An 18,223-nucleotide genomic window follows, 5' to 3' on the forward strand; every position below is an offset into this window, starting at 1 on the left:
TAGAGATACGAAAGCCTAGATAAATGGTGAATTTTCTGTACACCAAGATGTCATTTTAGTATTTCTTTTAAGATACTTAGAGTAATAATGACAAACGGTTATCATATGTTTTTACAATATGTCATTTACAGGTTATTCTGCAGGTTATTTACAATAGCCTGAAATACCCTGTTCACGAACCTTTTTGTCTTCCCTCATGTTTGTCATACAACAGACACAATGAACATTTTAAAACACGTTAGCGACGATAAAGACATGTTAGAGTAAATAATCTGAAAAATTTAATGAAATATACATTTTGCTTTTACATACTTGGTTAAGTAACTTCCAATATAATTTAAAGATATTACAATTAAGGTGAAATAATTATAAACTGCTTTTATATTTTTGCATGATGTTTTAGACTGGTTTTGATTGTTATTTGATAGCTAATGCTTATCAGTTACAATGACAAATAATGTAAATGTGTACTTAGTTAAATAGTGACCCTATGCTGAGTGATTTGTTGTGTTTTCTTTTCAAAGAGTTTTAAATGAAATTATGAGTTGATTTTCTATTTTTCTACTGATCTGATTTCATCTGATTTTGAATCATAAAGTGTTGGTCAATAATTCCAACAGTTTCTCCCATAATGAGGTGGCCAAGAAAATTGCCATTTGGTACCATGCACTTTGTAGTTAGAATTTCCATAGCATTTAAGTGCACAAGAATTAATAACCTTTTATATCAAATCCAATAGCTGTTACTGGAGCATTTGGAGTGCCTTGTCTCAAGACACGAAAGGTCACTGAGGATGACAGTGGTGAAACGGCAAGCACAGTCTCCTTCAGGAGTTTCCAGTGAAGTTGAGGTTCTCAAAGCTCTGAAATCGCTGTTTGAGCACCATAAGGCTTTGGATGAAAAGGTACAGTGTGGAAAGAATATTATCAGATACTCCCTTTGACTTACTATACTGTGCTTTATAAAGCTTATTGTGTGTTTCCTTCTTGGTATATGTCTTGTACTTAAAACATTTATACATGTTCAAAGAAGTCCTTAAGAAAGTATGACCAATAGCTACACTGCAATTTGGGTCACTTTAGCTGTCTTTTGTAGTCAGTAATACTGACTTTTCAAAACAAGCAAATCTGTCCCTTACCAGAAAGACTTTTCCTATTTAGGAATAAAATAAACATGCCGTGATGGAATTTGTCTCTAATATGTTTTCAAGTAAGTTATTGATGAGAAAATGTAGACTTTTCAAACTTTAAAAACACAAACTGAGGCAGAAAGAGACATTTCTAAGTATGTAAAAGAGCTTTCCTCTTAAAACTTTTTAGAAGGAAAGCCTAAGTTTCAGAGATGTTTATGGCATTTACTACATAAGCACAGCATTTTCTCTAAGATTAGGGTAGTATAAAATGAGTAGTAGATCCTTCATTATCAAAGCTAATGGAGGGCTTGCAGAATCAAGATTAAAAATCATTCATGATGTTAACTGCCTACTCATATTATTAAAGGGAGTCTTTCCACTGGATTCTGTATGTGTTTTGTATTGGAAAGACTTTTGTGTGAATGAAACTTCATGTAATTCTGAGGTATCACCTTGCGTATTTCTTCACATGAATTACAAAAATCTAATTCAAGTCTAGAAAAAATATACTCAGAAAATGATGCATCTGAATTAGTAAATGCTTCAAAACTGCACATGCAGGGAGCATGTGAAAAACATTGTTCACAAGCAAGGAACTTAGTTCCTTGTAGAGTCTGTCTTAGCTCACTTCTCTGGGCTCAGAACTGTGTCTGAGTTGCTTCTCTGAGGAGGCTGAGTAAGCAATAGAGTCCTCTTGTGCAGCACAGCATCTGAAACTGTTGACTGCATGGTTGAGTTCTGTTGTATAGAACCAGTTCATTGGCTTCATAGTAACAAAATTAACTTTTTATTTAGAAATATATGAAGAAAGTTGACAATATTTAAGGAACTATTATTTAAAAAACAGCTTTATGAAAAGAGTAGCTGTAGTCATATAGTAGCATTTATTCTTCACTGCTAGCTAAAGAGTGAAACATTGTGGGTTATGAGTCATTCAGGGTTTAAGTGTCAGGTTCAGAGTTAAATTAATTTAAGTATCTTATGCCAACTCCAAAATTATTTTGTTTTTATGTATATCTCTTTAGGTATATGTTCTATTCAGTTATGTATCATGAAAGCATATTTAAGGGAAATTTAGAAAACGGAATATAGTGACTTCTAGCTGCTGTTAGCAATTAGTTTTAATAAGCTTTGGGCCATCATCAAGACTTACAAAATTCTGTATTATTAAGAAAAAATCTTTTGAGGATTTAAAGGGTTTATGGTCTGAGCCTTGATTTTTATCCAACACTTTAGACATTCATAAAACTATAAAGAGTTCTCCTGCTTTGTACTTTCTGACATCGTGTTGGAAAAATATGAGAAATAATAAGAAATAAATTTTAAATATATTCTGATTATTCAGCAATTATTTACTTCTTATATATATATTTTTTGTGAATGTTTAGGTTTTATTTTACTATGCAGTTTATTTTATGTATCAATTAGATTAGATACAGACTTAGACTGAAGCTAACTATAATATTTTGGCCTGTATTCCTAAAAATTCTTTTCTTTCTATCTTTTTTTTTTTTTTGTGATAATGTAACAGGTCTGAATCTGTATTCATTTAAAATTTTTGGACTGACACAGGTACATATTTTATGTGTTTACTGGGTCTCTTCCCAGTGGTAACGATAATGATCAGTGTAGAAAAATCAGCTATCTGCAGTGATATTAACATGAGGTTTGTTACAATAGAAAAGAAGTTGTTAAATTGATTGGCCAAAATGACTTCTTTCTATATGTTATTCACCTGTGCTTTGAACCATTTTTCTTGTGAAATAATGAATCCTATTTTATTATAAAACATTCCAAGATTATTCAAGGAAGCAGTTTAGTAAATGCTATTAGAATAACCTGTTATAAACCTAGTACACATTATTTTCAGGTACAAATCCTGTATAAACTTATGTGTTCATGTTATAGTAATTCTCGCTAAAAGGAATAGATCACAGATGTTTTATATATCATACAGATACGCGATGTTAGAATGCTACCACATTACACCATTTATCGTTGCAATTAGTGGGATTTTTATTTAAAAATAATGGAAGTGAAAAAGACTGCAGACACCCAAATTGACTAATAAACCTTTATGATTATAGTTCCAGTGTTTCATTACCCTAACTGTAATTTCTTTTTCTACAACATCTAGTTGAAATTTCCATTGCTGAGTCTTTCACCTTTTGCCTCTTGCTCTATCACTGTGCATCTCCAAGAAGCTGTCTTTTTCTTCACAGCTTCCTGTTAGCTATCTGTAGACAGCAATAAAGTCTCCCATGAACCTTCCTTTCTTAGGTTTGAAATGACCCAGCCTCTCTTCATATGCCATGTACTCCAGCCCCTGACCAGCCTGGTGGGCTTTCACTAAACTCACTCCAGTCCATCAGTGTCTTTCTTGTACTGTAAAGCCCCAAACCAGACACAGTATTCCAGCTGCAGTTTCTAGAGTCCTGAGTAGAGGGATATAAACAAATCCCTCGACCTGCTGACTTCACTTTTGCTGAAGTAACCCCAGGTGCCTCTGGCCTTATTCACAAGGGCATAATCGTTCATCTTGCTGTTCACCACAATACATAAATCTTTTCTTCAAAACTGCTTTCTCCACCCCAAACCTGTTATGTTGCTTGAGGTTCTTCCATCCATAGTAATTGGATGACAGTTGGATTTTTTCATTGATCACCAGTTTCTGAGCCTCTCAGTCCAGCCAATTTTCCGTCTACTGTATAACTCACTTATACAATTCATATCTCAGCTTTTTCTCTACAGGGGTAAATGGAAGATCTTGCAAAAAGTCTTAAAACATTCACTGTTCTCCCCTTATCCATGGAGCCAGGCATCTCATCACACAAGGTAGTAAGGCTGGCCAGGTGACATTTGCCTTTTACAAAGTCATGCTGGCTCTTTCCAACCACTGTCTCATCCTTTATTTGCCTGGAAATGGCTTCTAGGAGTATTTGTTCCATAAACATCACAACACTGATCAGTTTGTGTTTTCCAGGATCTTCCCAGGATAGTTATTTGTGATGATGGACACAATTCGTTCTTTTTCCACCCACTGGGAACCTTCCCTAACTGCCATGACCTTTCAAAGATGTTAAAAGCCTCACTATGACAATGAATTAATCAAGTCTGTCAGCACCTTTGCATGCAGCCAGTCTAGCCCCTTTGACTCATGTATGTCCAATTTACTAAAGTGTCCTGTCTTCTTGCATTGTGGGTTATGCGTTGCTCCCACAGATTTGCTGCTGTGCTTAGGGAGGTCAGTTGGCAGACCTTACTAATAAATAGTGAGGGAAAAAAAAAAAGATACAGAATATATTGATGTCACGAGAAACAAAAACTGCCTCATCAGAAAATGCACCCAAAAAGGAAGTAGGTTAAGGATAAAGGGTAAAGAAAACTGACAGAATTGCATTGAAAACTAATAACTTAGCCATTACAACCTTGAAAAAGCATAGTAAGATATTTTCATTAAATCCTTACAAAAAAACTCAGAAGGTGTTTACATTCTTCCTAAACACAAATTTGCTGTCGTATCTTCACTTCCTACACAAAAACACCTTGATGTGCTGTAACAAGCTTTGTCACAAAACTTGACTAATGGTGCAAGGATTGCTATGCACACAGTACAACTATAAAAACACGATCATTACTATAATAAAATGCAATGAAAAATATAAAACAGACTCTAAGATGGAAAATAAAACATATCAATTTAGGATTCGTCTTTCCAGGGAGGCCTGTTTAAGTATAAGGAGAACCAGGAATTGAACTTATCTCAGAATGCTTATTTATTCTCTAGATATTACAGGAAGTCTGGGCTTTACCTTTAGCTTTCATCCAAAAGACAGACCAGCAAAGAGAAACCATGGCCATGATAGTATTATACAGAGAGAGCATGAGTATCTTTAACAGTTATTTCACTGTCTGTCAGCTCCTTCAGCATCTCTTCATCCCCTATAGAATGAAGGCTTTTCATGAACTTCCCGATAGCAGAGAGCCAGTCCTGTTTGGTTAAACCCGATAGATAAATCCTGGAGAGCAGAAGGTAGTAAGAGTATGCTGTTATTCTTACCCTATTACCCAATGCCAAAGTCATAGCTGTAGTTTACTTTGTGCAAATTTTCATTTTAGGGCACGGAGGTAATGATAGCGTTCCTTTAGTTTTGTCTATTTACTGTTTTATACTTTTTACAGTCTATTTGCTGTGTTATATGCATCTCAAAAAATTCATCGTGTCTTCTTGGCCAAGTGAATTGTCACAGCAAATGAAATTGGTACTGCGCTAAATGTATTTCTCTATGGGAATTTAATTTGACAGAAACTATACATATTTTCAAGCATCTTTATATGTCTAATTATACTAAATTTCTTAGAAAACTGAAAATTCACACAGGCAGTTTTGCTACCAATTCTAGATTTTCTTCATATTTAGAGTTGTCACACATCCTCAATAAGCAAAAAGACATGGAAAGGGTCACAGCGTAGCTGGTCTATTTAATGATTAATAATTTTTCATTCCAAAGGAATCTAGACTTTTTTTTTTTTCAGTAACATTACGTTCAGTGATTTTTTTATTTTTTTTTCCAAAGTATAAAGTTAGTTTATATGCTGCAAACAATGGGTATTGATAAAAAAAAAATAAAAAGGATAAGTTTTAAACAGAGGTTAGGACTGGTTAGGACAGGGATCAGTGTGAAATTCTAACATCACATTTTTAATAGGCTTTGCCACTGAATAAGTCACTTGAAATTTACAGCTGTATTCATAGGGAAGATGATCTGTACAGATATACCAATTCAGTTAATCACCCTTGACCTGCTTAAATGCTTCAGGTCTCAAAGGCTTCTCTTACTGCTGTTAAGTAGCTGATAACTTTCTTTGTTTCATGCAACAAAAAATATATAAATAATGTAAAACAAAACTATGGAATATCATGGGGTATACATGCATATATGAAACAGTTTATAATGCAGCAAATGAAGAAGAGGATTGCTAGACATCGTTAGTATGGAATAGAAAATACAAGCTTAGATTAACTTCATGATTAGACTAGTCATTGTACTTGAGTAGGTCAGGAAGTACATATTCCTTATATGTAGTTCAGGAAGAACAAAAACTAGAAAAAAAATGTTATTTATTCATACTGTTATGTAGCTTAGTTCCCTCCTAATATCTGTCTGAACTTTTTTTTTCTGCATTTTTTTTTCTATTTTGATTTAGAGTTTTGGTTCAACTTTTAAAATGTACATTTGGAGAGAAGAAACATAAGCAACTTCTTCTCCAAGTTCATTTTTATTTGATTTGTTAAGACAAAATGTCCAATTGATCTTCACAGAGAAAAGAAACTACCAGGTCTTACTGTCTTAGCTAAGATTCAAAAAACACTAGTTCTCTTAAGATTAATTCATGGCAGAAAAGTATACCTGTCTATTGCTGAAAACAAAAACAACCTATTCACGTCAACATTACCACTATCTTTTTATTCATTAGCAAGTAGCTAAGAGAGCTTTTATTCACTAGAGTGTTCATGAACAAAAGTGATTCAATTCTAGCATGTGCAAGTGTTTTTAAAAGCTCTTTGTGGGCTGCAGATCTGGAGAGAAAGAAGAAAGAATTTGACAGCTAGGAAAAAAGTGGGAAGCAGTTGCTAGGAGACAGAAAGATGGGTGATATTTTGCACCGACAGCGATGCTAACATAACCTTGACTATCTTACATTTCAAGATAACATGGCTGCATTTAAAAGCCAGTGGAGTACCCAGTCATCTGAGCCCACATTGGATTCACCCAGTAACAAAGAGAGAGCAAGCCTTTTCTTCTGTATCTGTGGCACCATAATGGGAATCTGGCCTTTAAGAGTGCATATTGTACTGTGTTCCAATAGATCAGATGACATCTGTTGTGAAGTCTTGTTTAGTAAAACCTTATCTAGTGCCTAAGAAAATAGAAATACATTTTGTATGAAATTTAGGTAGTACAATATTTTTGAAGTCATAAACTCGATCACAGTAAGATAATGCTTACTTATATGAACGACATTTACTCGATTACTGTCTCTAAGCCACAGAACAGAGAAAACAATTTCAAATTCTATTAATTCATCTAAAAAAAGTGTATCAGATAAACATACTTTGCAGTTGTTCCCGCTCCTTTGTCTCTCAGAAGCAAGTGATCCAGAAAAACAGATTTGATTGCATCTATGACAAATTGAGTTGGTTCTGTTTGTTTGCTTTAACATAAATTTGAAGAGAGAATCCAATACAAAAATCAGTGCAATACATACTTATATGGCTTTCAGAGACTTTTGCTGTTGTCCCTTATTTAGGTTCAAAGTTTATTAAATATGAACTTTAAAAGTTCAAGAAAACTTTAACACAATTACAAACTGGTAAATATTTCTCAAAGTTTTTTTCACAATATATGTGTATTGAATACATTAGTATGGCCTTTGTAACCTGTGCTCTTTTCTGGAATGTGAATGACCAAACGTGAAATCTTTATTCAGCTTTTGTGTTCTTCCCCAATTGTGTTTTGAAATCAGTTGAAGACTGAGAAGTAAATTTGAATTAAGAAATAAAGTAACAATTTCTGGGCAGTAAAGTAGAGCAGATTTCTCCTTCAAATCAGAACACTGATACAGCTTTTTTTTCCCTTTCTTTCTTTCTTTTTTTTTTTTCTTTTTCACTGGCATAATGGAAGATTTCCTCAGCTTTAATAACTGCTAAGTATGTGGTTGAACACAAAGAATTAGTTGCAACATTTCCAATGTCACCATGGCAAATGTGAGTCTAAATTAGTTGTTCATTGCTCAGATGAAAAGAAAAAAGAAGACTTCTGTGCCAAGACAGATTTGCTTTCAGATCCTTTATAAAATCTTATATTCAGATCAAAAATAAGATCCATCAGACTACAATTTTGGTTAGGTCATTATAAAAAAGACAGCACATTAACTGTGTACATGCAAAGGAGGAATACGAAGGGAAAGGAAGGCAAGGCAGTACAAGACAAGGCAATTTCCATCTGTGGCTTTGTTTCACGCTGATACTGTTCCATGTTACTGACAAAAGGACAAGAAAGCAAAGCTTGGATTTGAATATAATAGCTTGATATTCAAAATAATGACATTAATTCTCTACCTATTTTTTCTGAATTGTTATGTAAAAAATGTGTCTCCTATTTTGTCTTTAAAACAGCTGCCTATTATTTCCACGTAGAGTTGTTTTTCAGGCTGTAAAATGTCTATAAAACCCACTATGATTCAGTTGTACAGAGCCACAGTATTAAAAGTTTTTTTTGTGATTCCAGCTCACTATGGCATTCTGACCTCCTCAGTGATGTGGCCTTGTTGGTTTGCAAATTCTAACAATACTCTAAAAGAATGCAAGTGTTAGACTTTTAAAAGCATGCATTCTCATTTATAAATGAGAATTTATAAATCAACTCACTTGGGCTTGAATATATGCAGGTTTCAGGAAACTAAGAAAAATTAAAGTAAAATTGCCAACTCATTGCATTTAATTTCAGCTAGTAGCAATTACCATCTTGTGAAATTTTCCTCAATCATCTTGTCCCTCAGCAGAACTTACAGCCAAGAGGACTGAAGCCAGAAAGAAGACTCATTTCTCTATGCATTTTTTACATGTGGGCTGAGATTTCCATTAAGAAATTATATTCTGCAGCTCCCACTGTTTTCAAAGAGGTTCAAATCAGACTTTGTGAGACAGGACTACACCCCTCACTGGTAGGACATGGACTTTATTTGTGTAGAGCTAGTGAAAGACAGAAATGGTGCTGGGAAGTGAAGAAGGATACAGAAAGAGATTTTAGGATCTGCAGAGGAATCGGAGGAAACTCTGGGAAGATAGGGAGCACGGGAGGAAAAGAGAGAGAGGAAAGAGGTCCACGAAGATCATCAGAGGGCTGGAGCACCTCTTCTGTGAAGACAAGCTGAGAGAGATGGGGTTGCGGAGCCTAGAGAATCATAGCATCGTAGAATCACTTAGGTTGGAAAAGACCTCTAAGATCATCAAGTCTAACCATTAACCTAGCACTGCCAAGTCTATCACTAAACCATATCCCTAAGTGCCACATCTACAGGTCTTTTGAATACCTCCAGGGATAGTGACTCAACTGCTTTCCTGGCTGCCTGGTCTAATGCCTCACAACCCTTCCAGTGAAAAAATATTTCCTAATATCCAACCTAAACCTCCCCTGGTGCAACAAACCTCCCATGGTGCAACAAAAGAGAAGGCTCCAGGAAGACCTTATAGCAGCCTTCCAGTAAAGAAAAGATGGGGAAGGACTCTTTGTCATTGACTGTACTGATAGGACAAGGGGTAATGGTTTTAAGCTAAAAGAGCTTAAAAGGGCTTAACATTAGATATACAAAAGAAATTCTTTACTGTGTGGGTGGTGAGGCACTGGAACAGTTTGCCCAGAGAAGCTGTGGGTGCCCCATCCCTGGAAGTGTTCAAGACCAGGTTAGATGAGTCTTTGAGCAACCTGGTCCAGTGGGAGGTGTCCTTGCCCTTGGCAGGGGGGTTGGAACTATGTGGTTTGTAAAGGTCCCTTCCAACCCAAGCCATTCTCTGATTCTATGTTAGTTCCAGGTGGTGGACTCATGTTGCCTTGGACTTTTGTCCATCTGGATAGGGAAACAGGTCGTCAAGCTGCCCTTGGAAGGTATGAGAACTGTAGAAATAATGCTGGGTTTTGAGCAGAGATATGATTTAAAAATTAAAAAAAAAAAAAAAAAAAAGTCAGATGAAGTAAGAACTTTTTCAACTATTTAAACAATAACAGATTTTCAACTATAGTCAGAATGCATTATGTTTTTGGTGTGAAGTATTTTTATGAAAGACATAATTGCATGGAAATTATGAAGAAATTCATCTGCCTCACAGATGAAAGGCATCCTGAACTGCCACTTCAGGGTGACTTAAACTTCATTTGGTTAGTTGAACAGGCACAGTCAGTTACTGCAGCTCAGCTGTTGATTATACATTCAAACCCTACATGAAATGCCCGTTTAAGCTACAACATGTATCTCTGGGATCATTAACAGACTTTTTTTTTTTTTGGCTTATAGGAAAAGAGTTATTGGCTAAAGGAAAAGAGTTCTTTTTAATATTGGGGGCATCTTAATATTTCTTATATCTTAAGCCTCTTCAGCTCACTTTTCTTTTGTTTCTTTGAGCACCTGTCACTCATGCTTTCTGCTGTCTTAAAACTAACAACATAGTTTAGTATAAAGTAAAACTATAGTTACCTGAGAATATTCAAATAATTTATTTGACTACATAATTTTACATAAATAAAGTTGAAGTATGTAAGGAAGACCAAAACCTCAAAGTACTGCATAAGCAATTATTTTTGTATTTGTCAGAAAGGCTAAATAGTTTTATTTTTTAGTGTTTGTTTCCTGAATATGTCTTTGATCTTGAGATTTTAACAGTTTTAAAATTGAGGTAGAACAAAAATACTGTACATTCTATGTTGTAGGTTTGCTAACAAGTAATTTTCATCTACTGAAATGTAAACCATTCTTGCGATTTAGTGAGTCTTCTAGCAATATTTGGCTTTCACTATCAGTAGTAAAGGAAAATAAAGTATGCAAAGAAAAGAAATGGCATTTCTTAGACCAGGAGTTATCACTGGAAAAATTATGAAAGCTTTGGGGCATAAACATCCTTTTCGGGGGTCTCCCATATTTGTCAAGAGTCTGGAAACAATTGTACATACGTGAAAATGTACAATGTTTCATTGTAGCTGAATGATTAATTTTTGCTTTGCTTTGTTTTGCAGCCGAATCTACTGATCTAATAGAATATATTAGCTTTCTCTACAAACACCACTAACAGCCTTAAATGTCCTTAGATCATAAACTGGAATTAACACAGTGCAGTGGGAATGGGAGTTGAAATATATGCTGAATACATGCTGAATTTTGGCAAGTCATTTAAGGTGAGGTGCTTAATGAAGTCGTGTAAGTTAGGAGAAGAGTTGCCATAAGATCCCAGTCAGAAGAGGGAAAGTCACCAACATACAGCACTGAAGCTCACTTTAGGTCAGCTCTGCCTTTTGATCATATTGGGAGCCTGGTGCCCACACCGCTAGCTTACGTTACCCGTAGTTACATGAGCTGATGCTGAACCAGGGTGCTCAAACAACAGTAATGTCTTCAGAGGTATTGAATTATTATTGTTGTTGCTGCTGTTAGTTATTATTAATGGTGTAAATCATAGACATAACAGGAACATCTCTGAAGTTTGTAGAAGCACAGCACACACTTCTGCTTTTGAGAGCATAACTTGTTTACGATTTTTTGTAAAACCCAAACAAACTGCAAGATGATATGAAAAATCTTTAATGTGTGTACCTGAAGGCAATGCTGCAAGTTATTTTTTCAATGAATTCATTGCATTCAATTAATATGAGTAGATTAGCTACCGTGGAGTGGACTTAACACATTTGCCAATGTTTTTTTCCTTACCCTTTGTAAAAGATGCTTGTGAATAACATTTTATTTTTATGCATAATGTGGTCTTAGAATATTTGCAATTGATGTATATTCCATCAGATTATAGGCAAACTGTGGAACAGCAGTACAGTATTTAAAGTTTGACACCTAGTTTTGTGGGTTAGTCTTTCTATAGTTAGGTTTCAACATTTACTACGGAGTATGTATTATGAAAGGATGCAACACACATACCTACAGACTGGCAGGGCATACTGTAGTGCATATGGCAGGTTATATTAACTTTAAAGACTGATAGAGATTACGTTACTGCACATATTTTGATTTTTCTTCTAGGTAAGGGAGCGACTGAGGGTTTCTTTAGAAAGAGTCTCTGCACTGGAAGAAGAACTAGCTGCTGCTAACCAGGAGGTAACATAAAACACTTTCTCCCCTTTTGAGGTTCAATTTCTGTAATATTCTGTCCTGTGTGTTCCCAGTCACTTTTCTTAAGCCTCTCAGGGAAAAAAAAATAAAAATAAAATTAAAAAAAAAAAAAGATAAATTACATTCTGAATAAACTGCTCAGCAAGGCTTGTTTAAGGTGCTTTTCAGATTAATACAACCTTTTGTTCCCTAATTTATTCTGTGCTTCTGTTGTGAGCAAACCGCAACTCAGGAACTAGTGACAGGCCCTGAAATTTTTTATTAAACATGAAAAAAGAGTGAAACAACTAATCTGTCAGATACTATAAGAAATGTAATAACTTGAATTTCTATTATACTATAAAATTAAGTAAAACATATATATATTAACATTGACATTTTAAAACTAAGTGGGGGAAAAGACGTTATGGTTGATGTCAAAATTTAGGTTTGTCTACCCTTTTAAGTGCAGTATTTCATGGTGAACTGTGGTGCCGTATTACTTCTGTGAATTTGGACAAGAGATTTTTCACCTGTAAATTAACTTGCAGACTGTTACCATAATCTTTTGTTCGGAAGGGTGAACAACAACACCTAATTGTATTATACATGCAAGAGCACACATACATAGAAAGGAATTTTAAAACCTAAGGAGACAATGCTGAGGCCTGACAATATAAATAATGGAGTTGGCTAGTCACTTTGCTATCCCCATCACATTCTGAATCTCCACCTGACAGGTGCCTTTCACACTGTTTAATGTAAGTTAGACAAGCAAGAGAATTGGATGAAAGCTACTCAGCCTTAAGACAGAAACTGAGAACAACTGCAGGCAAAGTTAAACTACTACCAAATTATTCAAGGAAAATGGAATACCATTCAATTCAGAATAATGTATGATAACATAAAATAGATAGTACTCAAATAGTTTTTTTTTTTTTTTTTTTTCCTCCCCTATATTAAGCTAGGAAAAGTTCCTTTCCTAAAGTAACTTCTAAAAAACAGGATCTGCAATTTATTAGTTTCTTTTTTATAAGCTGTGAACCAGATATTATGAATCACCCCTTTTCTTTGAACAGATAAAGTGCAGTTACTTTATCTGTAAAATAAAATCCCTCTTTTGCTGTTCCATTTCAGAAAGTTCAGAATACTTGGGTTCATATGACTTACATATACTCAACTAATGTGTTATTTGTACTAGCGCTTGTTAAATAGGAAACAGTCCTTTTGGACAGTCAAGCCAATTGAGATGCATCCCATTCCTCGGATCCCTTCCATTCATGACCCAAGTAAATCCAAGTTCACTTCACTGGGCATAGGACCAGGTCTTTAGAGCATTGCCTTATTATTTGGAGATTGAAAGAAAATTAGTTAAACATGTACAATGAAATGAATTTGAAATAGTATTTTCATAGCCTTTCTTTCCCCAAATCCATAGAAATAATATAAAGTCTTTGTGTCTGCATGATACTAAAAGCATTTAGATGGACATTTAATCAGCAAAGCATGACATGCCACAATCAGAATACTGGTATCCCCGTTTCCACTTCAAAAAATTAGTTATTTAAATGAGCCAAAATTAATTAGACAATCACAATATGTAAGTCTGTTTTTATACTAGCTTCCACAGTGAATGCACAGACAATAAAGGGCTTTAAAAATTTATCATACTATATATGAAAATAAATGGGCCAAGTTTCCAAGGGAATTGAACATATGCTTTTCAGTAATTTCCATATTCCTGTCATTCAGTGTCTGTTCTCCCATGAGAATATGTATTTACTTTCACATCCATTTTCTCATACTAAGAGTGTACTACATATTCAGAAGTATACCCAAACATAAAATGATGACAGTAAGTTTGCCCCCTGATTAGATAAGGATATGATTAAGTATACAATGAAAATCAGATTCAGGGATAAAAAATAGTAGAAATCTATCTGGTAAGGTAGCGCCTTTCTCTGAAATGCCTAGCTTGTGACTGTGGCTCTGATGCATGGCAATGATGAGAAGCAGCAGACGTTTCATATACATGTCAATATAAGATGAGTACTTGTATTGGAAATAGCCTTATATAAAAAGTGGCAGGAGGGGGACAGAGGGAGAGACTGTAGCTTTTCATCTGCAGATAGTAATCTCTCATTTAACAGTCTTTTTAGCTTATTATATGCATACCAAAGGGTGTGAAAACATCTGGAACCCTGGCAAAGCTGATTTCAGCTGTAGTTCCCAACACCGTCTTAAAAAACACTTCATATTGAAAGGGAATTGTTAAACTCAGTGACTTGAAATTGCAGGGGCAATTGAGATGGACAGTTGGACCCATTGGGTGAACTTAGCCTGTGAAGGTAACGTTTATATGTGATCACGTAATGGTAATAGAGAAGGACCTTGGTCTACAGTTCCAATACTTACTATTGATATGGCATAAGTCACTGTTGTTGGTTTGGTTGAACTTTTCAAAAGCAAGAATGTACACCAAACAGTTCATTGCTGGTTTGATTCTGTGAAGGCAATAGTTTCTATTAAAAAGTGCATATAAGTGTATCTTCTTTTCAAATAAATGCTATACAGAAATTATTTTGATTGCATGTAATATTTTTAAAATGTTAGCAATTTGTGATATTGTAAATAGTAAATTCTCTCTACAAATTAAAGTATAAGGATTTCATCAAGTCATCAAGGGAACCCTTATGTTTGTTGCAGAGGAAGTTACACAATTCAGTTACTTTAACTATCTTACTGTATATGAAATCTCGGTTTTAAATTGTATCAAGATGGTGTACAGGATACTTAAGCTGTACATCGTAATCTCTTTAAAATGTATTTACATGTAAACTATTCAGTATGTTACAGAGCACAGGAATCAGCTCAGAATTAGGACTCTTTAACTTGGGTATCTACACATGAACTGGATGTCAAAAATTTGACCGTAGTCTGTGTTGCTCTAGGAAATCTGGTCTGCCAGATAAACTATCTGCCAGGGCTGCCAGATGCGACACAAAATGGGCAGGAGAGCTGCACCTGTTTGGACCCAGAGGTGGGGAAGGAAAATCCCTCTCCACTACGATGAAACTGAGTGTCTGTGTTAGGCAACTAACTCATAACAAGCTCAGATGCAGACACTTAAGGCATAGGCAGCTAAATTTGTGTGTCTTAGACAAACAGTGGAAGCTCACTGAAATCAGGCAGTGGAGTTTAAATATGGGAGAGATATAAAACGGACCTCTATTATCCTTAAACACTAGATTTAAAATAATTTAAATATATGTTTTACTGGGAGGAAAAAAAAAAGTTATTTGACTATATATTTTATCTTGCTGCAATTAATTTGTGAGTGTAGAAGGGCCTTTAAATATAAAGGCAATCTGGGTCGTTGTTGGAGAGTTTTCAGGCAGACTGTGGTAAGATAACTCTACAGTAATTGATTCCATTGTACTTACAATATTTGTTTTTTTTTTCAGCAATTATCATGTGATATACAATAAATTATCATTTTTATTTCTTTTATCCTTACATTAGAAGCCATTATCTGTTCACAACTGGAAGATGTTGTCCTATTCATTGTGTCTGTTGTAGCTAACATGAATAGCAGATATTGTTAACAATTTTCAGAAGGATTTACCAACTACTTTTAGTTAAAATTACTGTAAAACAGAGTTACATTTGCTTACCCCTCAGATGCTTTCAAAATGATGCAGTATTTTATCCGGTTCCCCATAACCCATGGTCTCTCCAAATAGTTGTGGCTGAAGGTTATAATTTTCAGCTAGCAATTATACAAGCTGCAAGTGGTACAGCCAATACCAAAGCTCAATAGAACAATAGTGTCTGTTTATGAACATTTTGAAGGCAGATGCGATGTTTCTTAGTGAGCGTACAAACATTTGCAAATTCCAACAAGGTTCTGTGAACCATGTTCCTCTTTACACACTAATTTGAGAAGAATGAATCTCATTTGCAAGGGATGTGGGATGTGATTTTTCCTTCATGGTTTTGTCATTTATGATCTTCATGGAAATTAACTTCAGTATTTAAATTACTGACAAGATAACCACTTTTGTTCCGAAGTTTTTGAGATCCTCTAATTAGTGTTATGAGCATGAGTCTTTTTTAAAAGTATGCTAAACTACAGCATGTGCATACACTCTGAGATATTTTATTAGCCCTATATATCATCAGGAACTCAAGCTCTAGTGGCTTCTGAAGGGCACAGAATGTAGATGGAATATAGACAGGTGATAGCATGGCCCACACTGATGTTTTAAATCCATTTCTGCTCCAATGTAAAGTTGTAAATGACAACAGTTTTGATTTCCACTAAGAGATTTCACTGTTTCCCAGAACTCTCAACAGTTTCCCCCAAAAATAAACTTTAAAGCTTTTTTCCCAAAGCTTGTATGTAAAATTAAGTTTTATACATGGTTTATAGTATAGTGGGACTAAGTCATGTTTTTAAAGTACGACACTTTGCATACAAATTTTCTCCTGCCCTTCTCAAACATTTATACAGCCCTTGTATAATCTTTCTGTGCTATTAAGATTTGTGTGATAAGTGGCTTTCCAAAACCCTTGTTTGTTTCTGTTAAATATACTGGTGGTTTGGTTTTTGTTTTTTTTTTTTCATTTTTCCTCATTAGTAGAAAATGTACCATGGAAAATACAGCATTAATTACATTTATTATCTCAAGAATATACTTTTGGAACTGAGAAAACACTGGGACTGTGTAGAATATGAAATTAGAGAAATTACTGGTTTGAGGTTCTGTATCACTGTTCCACCATACACTTTTCTTCAGCATTTGTTGAAAAAGCCAGTGCTGGTTGAAAATGCCAAAGATGATACTGCTTCTGTCAATTGACACATAGATTATATTTAAAACACTCAGGCTGCCTTTTAAAACCTCATTGTTACAATTTCCTCTTGCTTCTACAGAATTTTGCTCAACAATTTGAGGATAAATTTAACTCTGGGAGCTATCAGAGAGACTGCAGGAGATTTGGCCCATGATACTATAACTGCATACATTCTCTTATTTATGCAGGGTGTTTCTTCCTAACTGACAGTGCATTAGTTTATTCATCATGGTACCCTAATGTTGTTGTGTTTTGTTTTTTTCCTATAGCATACATGAAAGCATCCATAAATTATTTATATCACTGAAGAGAAAGGGTGATTTGTGATTTATGAATCTTTATATTCTATACCAGAAGCACCAGAAAATACAGTCACTTATTCATGAAAGAACTTTCAAATACCATGTTAATTGCCTAGCTTTTGCTATGTAGTACAAGTCAAGAAACAGGTACAAAATGCAGATGCATTCAAGAGTTATGGATGGTTTTGACTCTGACATTGAGGAATGCTGCAGATGTTATTGTTCTGTCATTAATGCTACTGAAATATTCTTTAGTATTTGTGATATATATATATATATAAATTCAGCTAACTATGGTGTGTTCTATTTACCAAAAGCTACATGTGAAAGCATGTTTTTAAATCCCTAGCTCTTAGAGAGTTTCAGCTCCTATTAGCCTGAGGCAATTTGTGGTACAGGAGTTTCTTGGTGGCCTTAGCCTTTGTATGGGAATACAAAGAGATTTTTGGAGTAGAAATGTTATTAAAACAATACTTTGCTGAGAAAAATAAGATTTGCATTTCTTGTCTATCTAATATACCCAACATTTCCTCAATCCAAAATTCAGAAATTGATGGATTTAAAATCTCTGGATGAAATAGGGTGAAATTCGGTGAGTTATTTTTCTGGGAGAAAAAAAAAAAAAAAAACCACTAGGCTAGATGGTTTATGTCTATTTTTGGTGACTTAAAGTATGTTTTCTGGTGAAAAATCTGAAATAATCTTCATATAGATTTCACCACATTTTCTTAGAATAGTAAAAGTGAAAATTATTACTTTGTAAACCCTCTCCTACGTGCTAATATTATTCTTTTTTTTTTTTTTAAGCTATAACTTTACACAGGTCTAACTCTCAATAAACCTATTTAGTCTGAATCTTATTTTTAAATGTCTGTGTTACTGCGCCAAATTATACCTTTCCTGCAAAGTTGCACATAATAAAAATATTTTGTTTTGAAATGTGATCTTTATGTCCTACATGTAATTGCTTTTCATTTTACCTTTAACCTTAACTGCCTAGTTAAACGTTAACTGCAAAAAGTTATTGTTGCCCTTATTTTAAATGTAATTTAAAGTGATTAAG

The 18,223-nt window shown here is 34.5% G+C and overlaps 1 protein-coding gene across 3 annotated transcripts in view; it reads left to right on the forward strand.

Moving 5' to 3' along the window:
* The window catches only part of PPFIA2 (PTPRF interacting protein alpha 2), a 335,557-nt gene that overhangs the window by 211,525 nt on the left and 105,809 nt on the right, over positions 1–18,223 (forward strand). For all 3 annotated transcript variants that reach the window (XM_050715798.1, XM_050715803.1, XM_050715800.1), the window contains 2 exons: positions 740–904; positions 11,933–12,007. In XM_050715798.1, the coding sequence (XP_050571755.1) occupies positions 740–904; positions 11,933–12,007 (240 nt within the window). The remainder of the gene's footprint in view (positions 1–739; positions 905–11,932; positions 12,008–18,223) is intronic.

The sequence above is a fragment of the Cygnus atratus genome, chromosome 1, assembly GCF_013377495.2.
Source record: "Cygnus atratus isolate AKBS03 ecotype Queensland, Australia chromosome 1, CAtr_DNAZoo_HiC_assembly, whole genome shotgun sequence".
In the NCBI taxonomy this organism is placed as follows: Eukaryota; Metazoa; Chordata; class Aves; order Anseriformes; family Anatidae; genus Cygnus; species Cygnus atratus.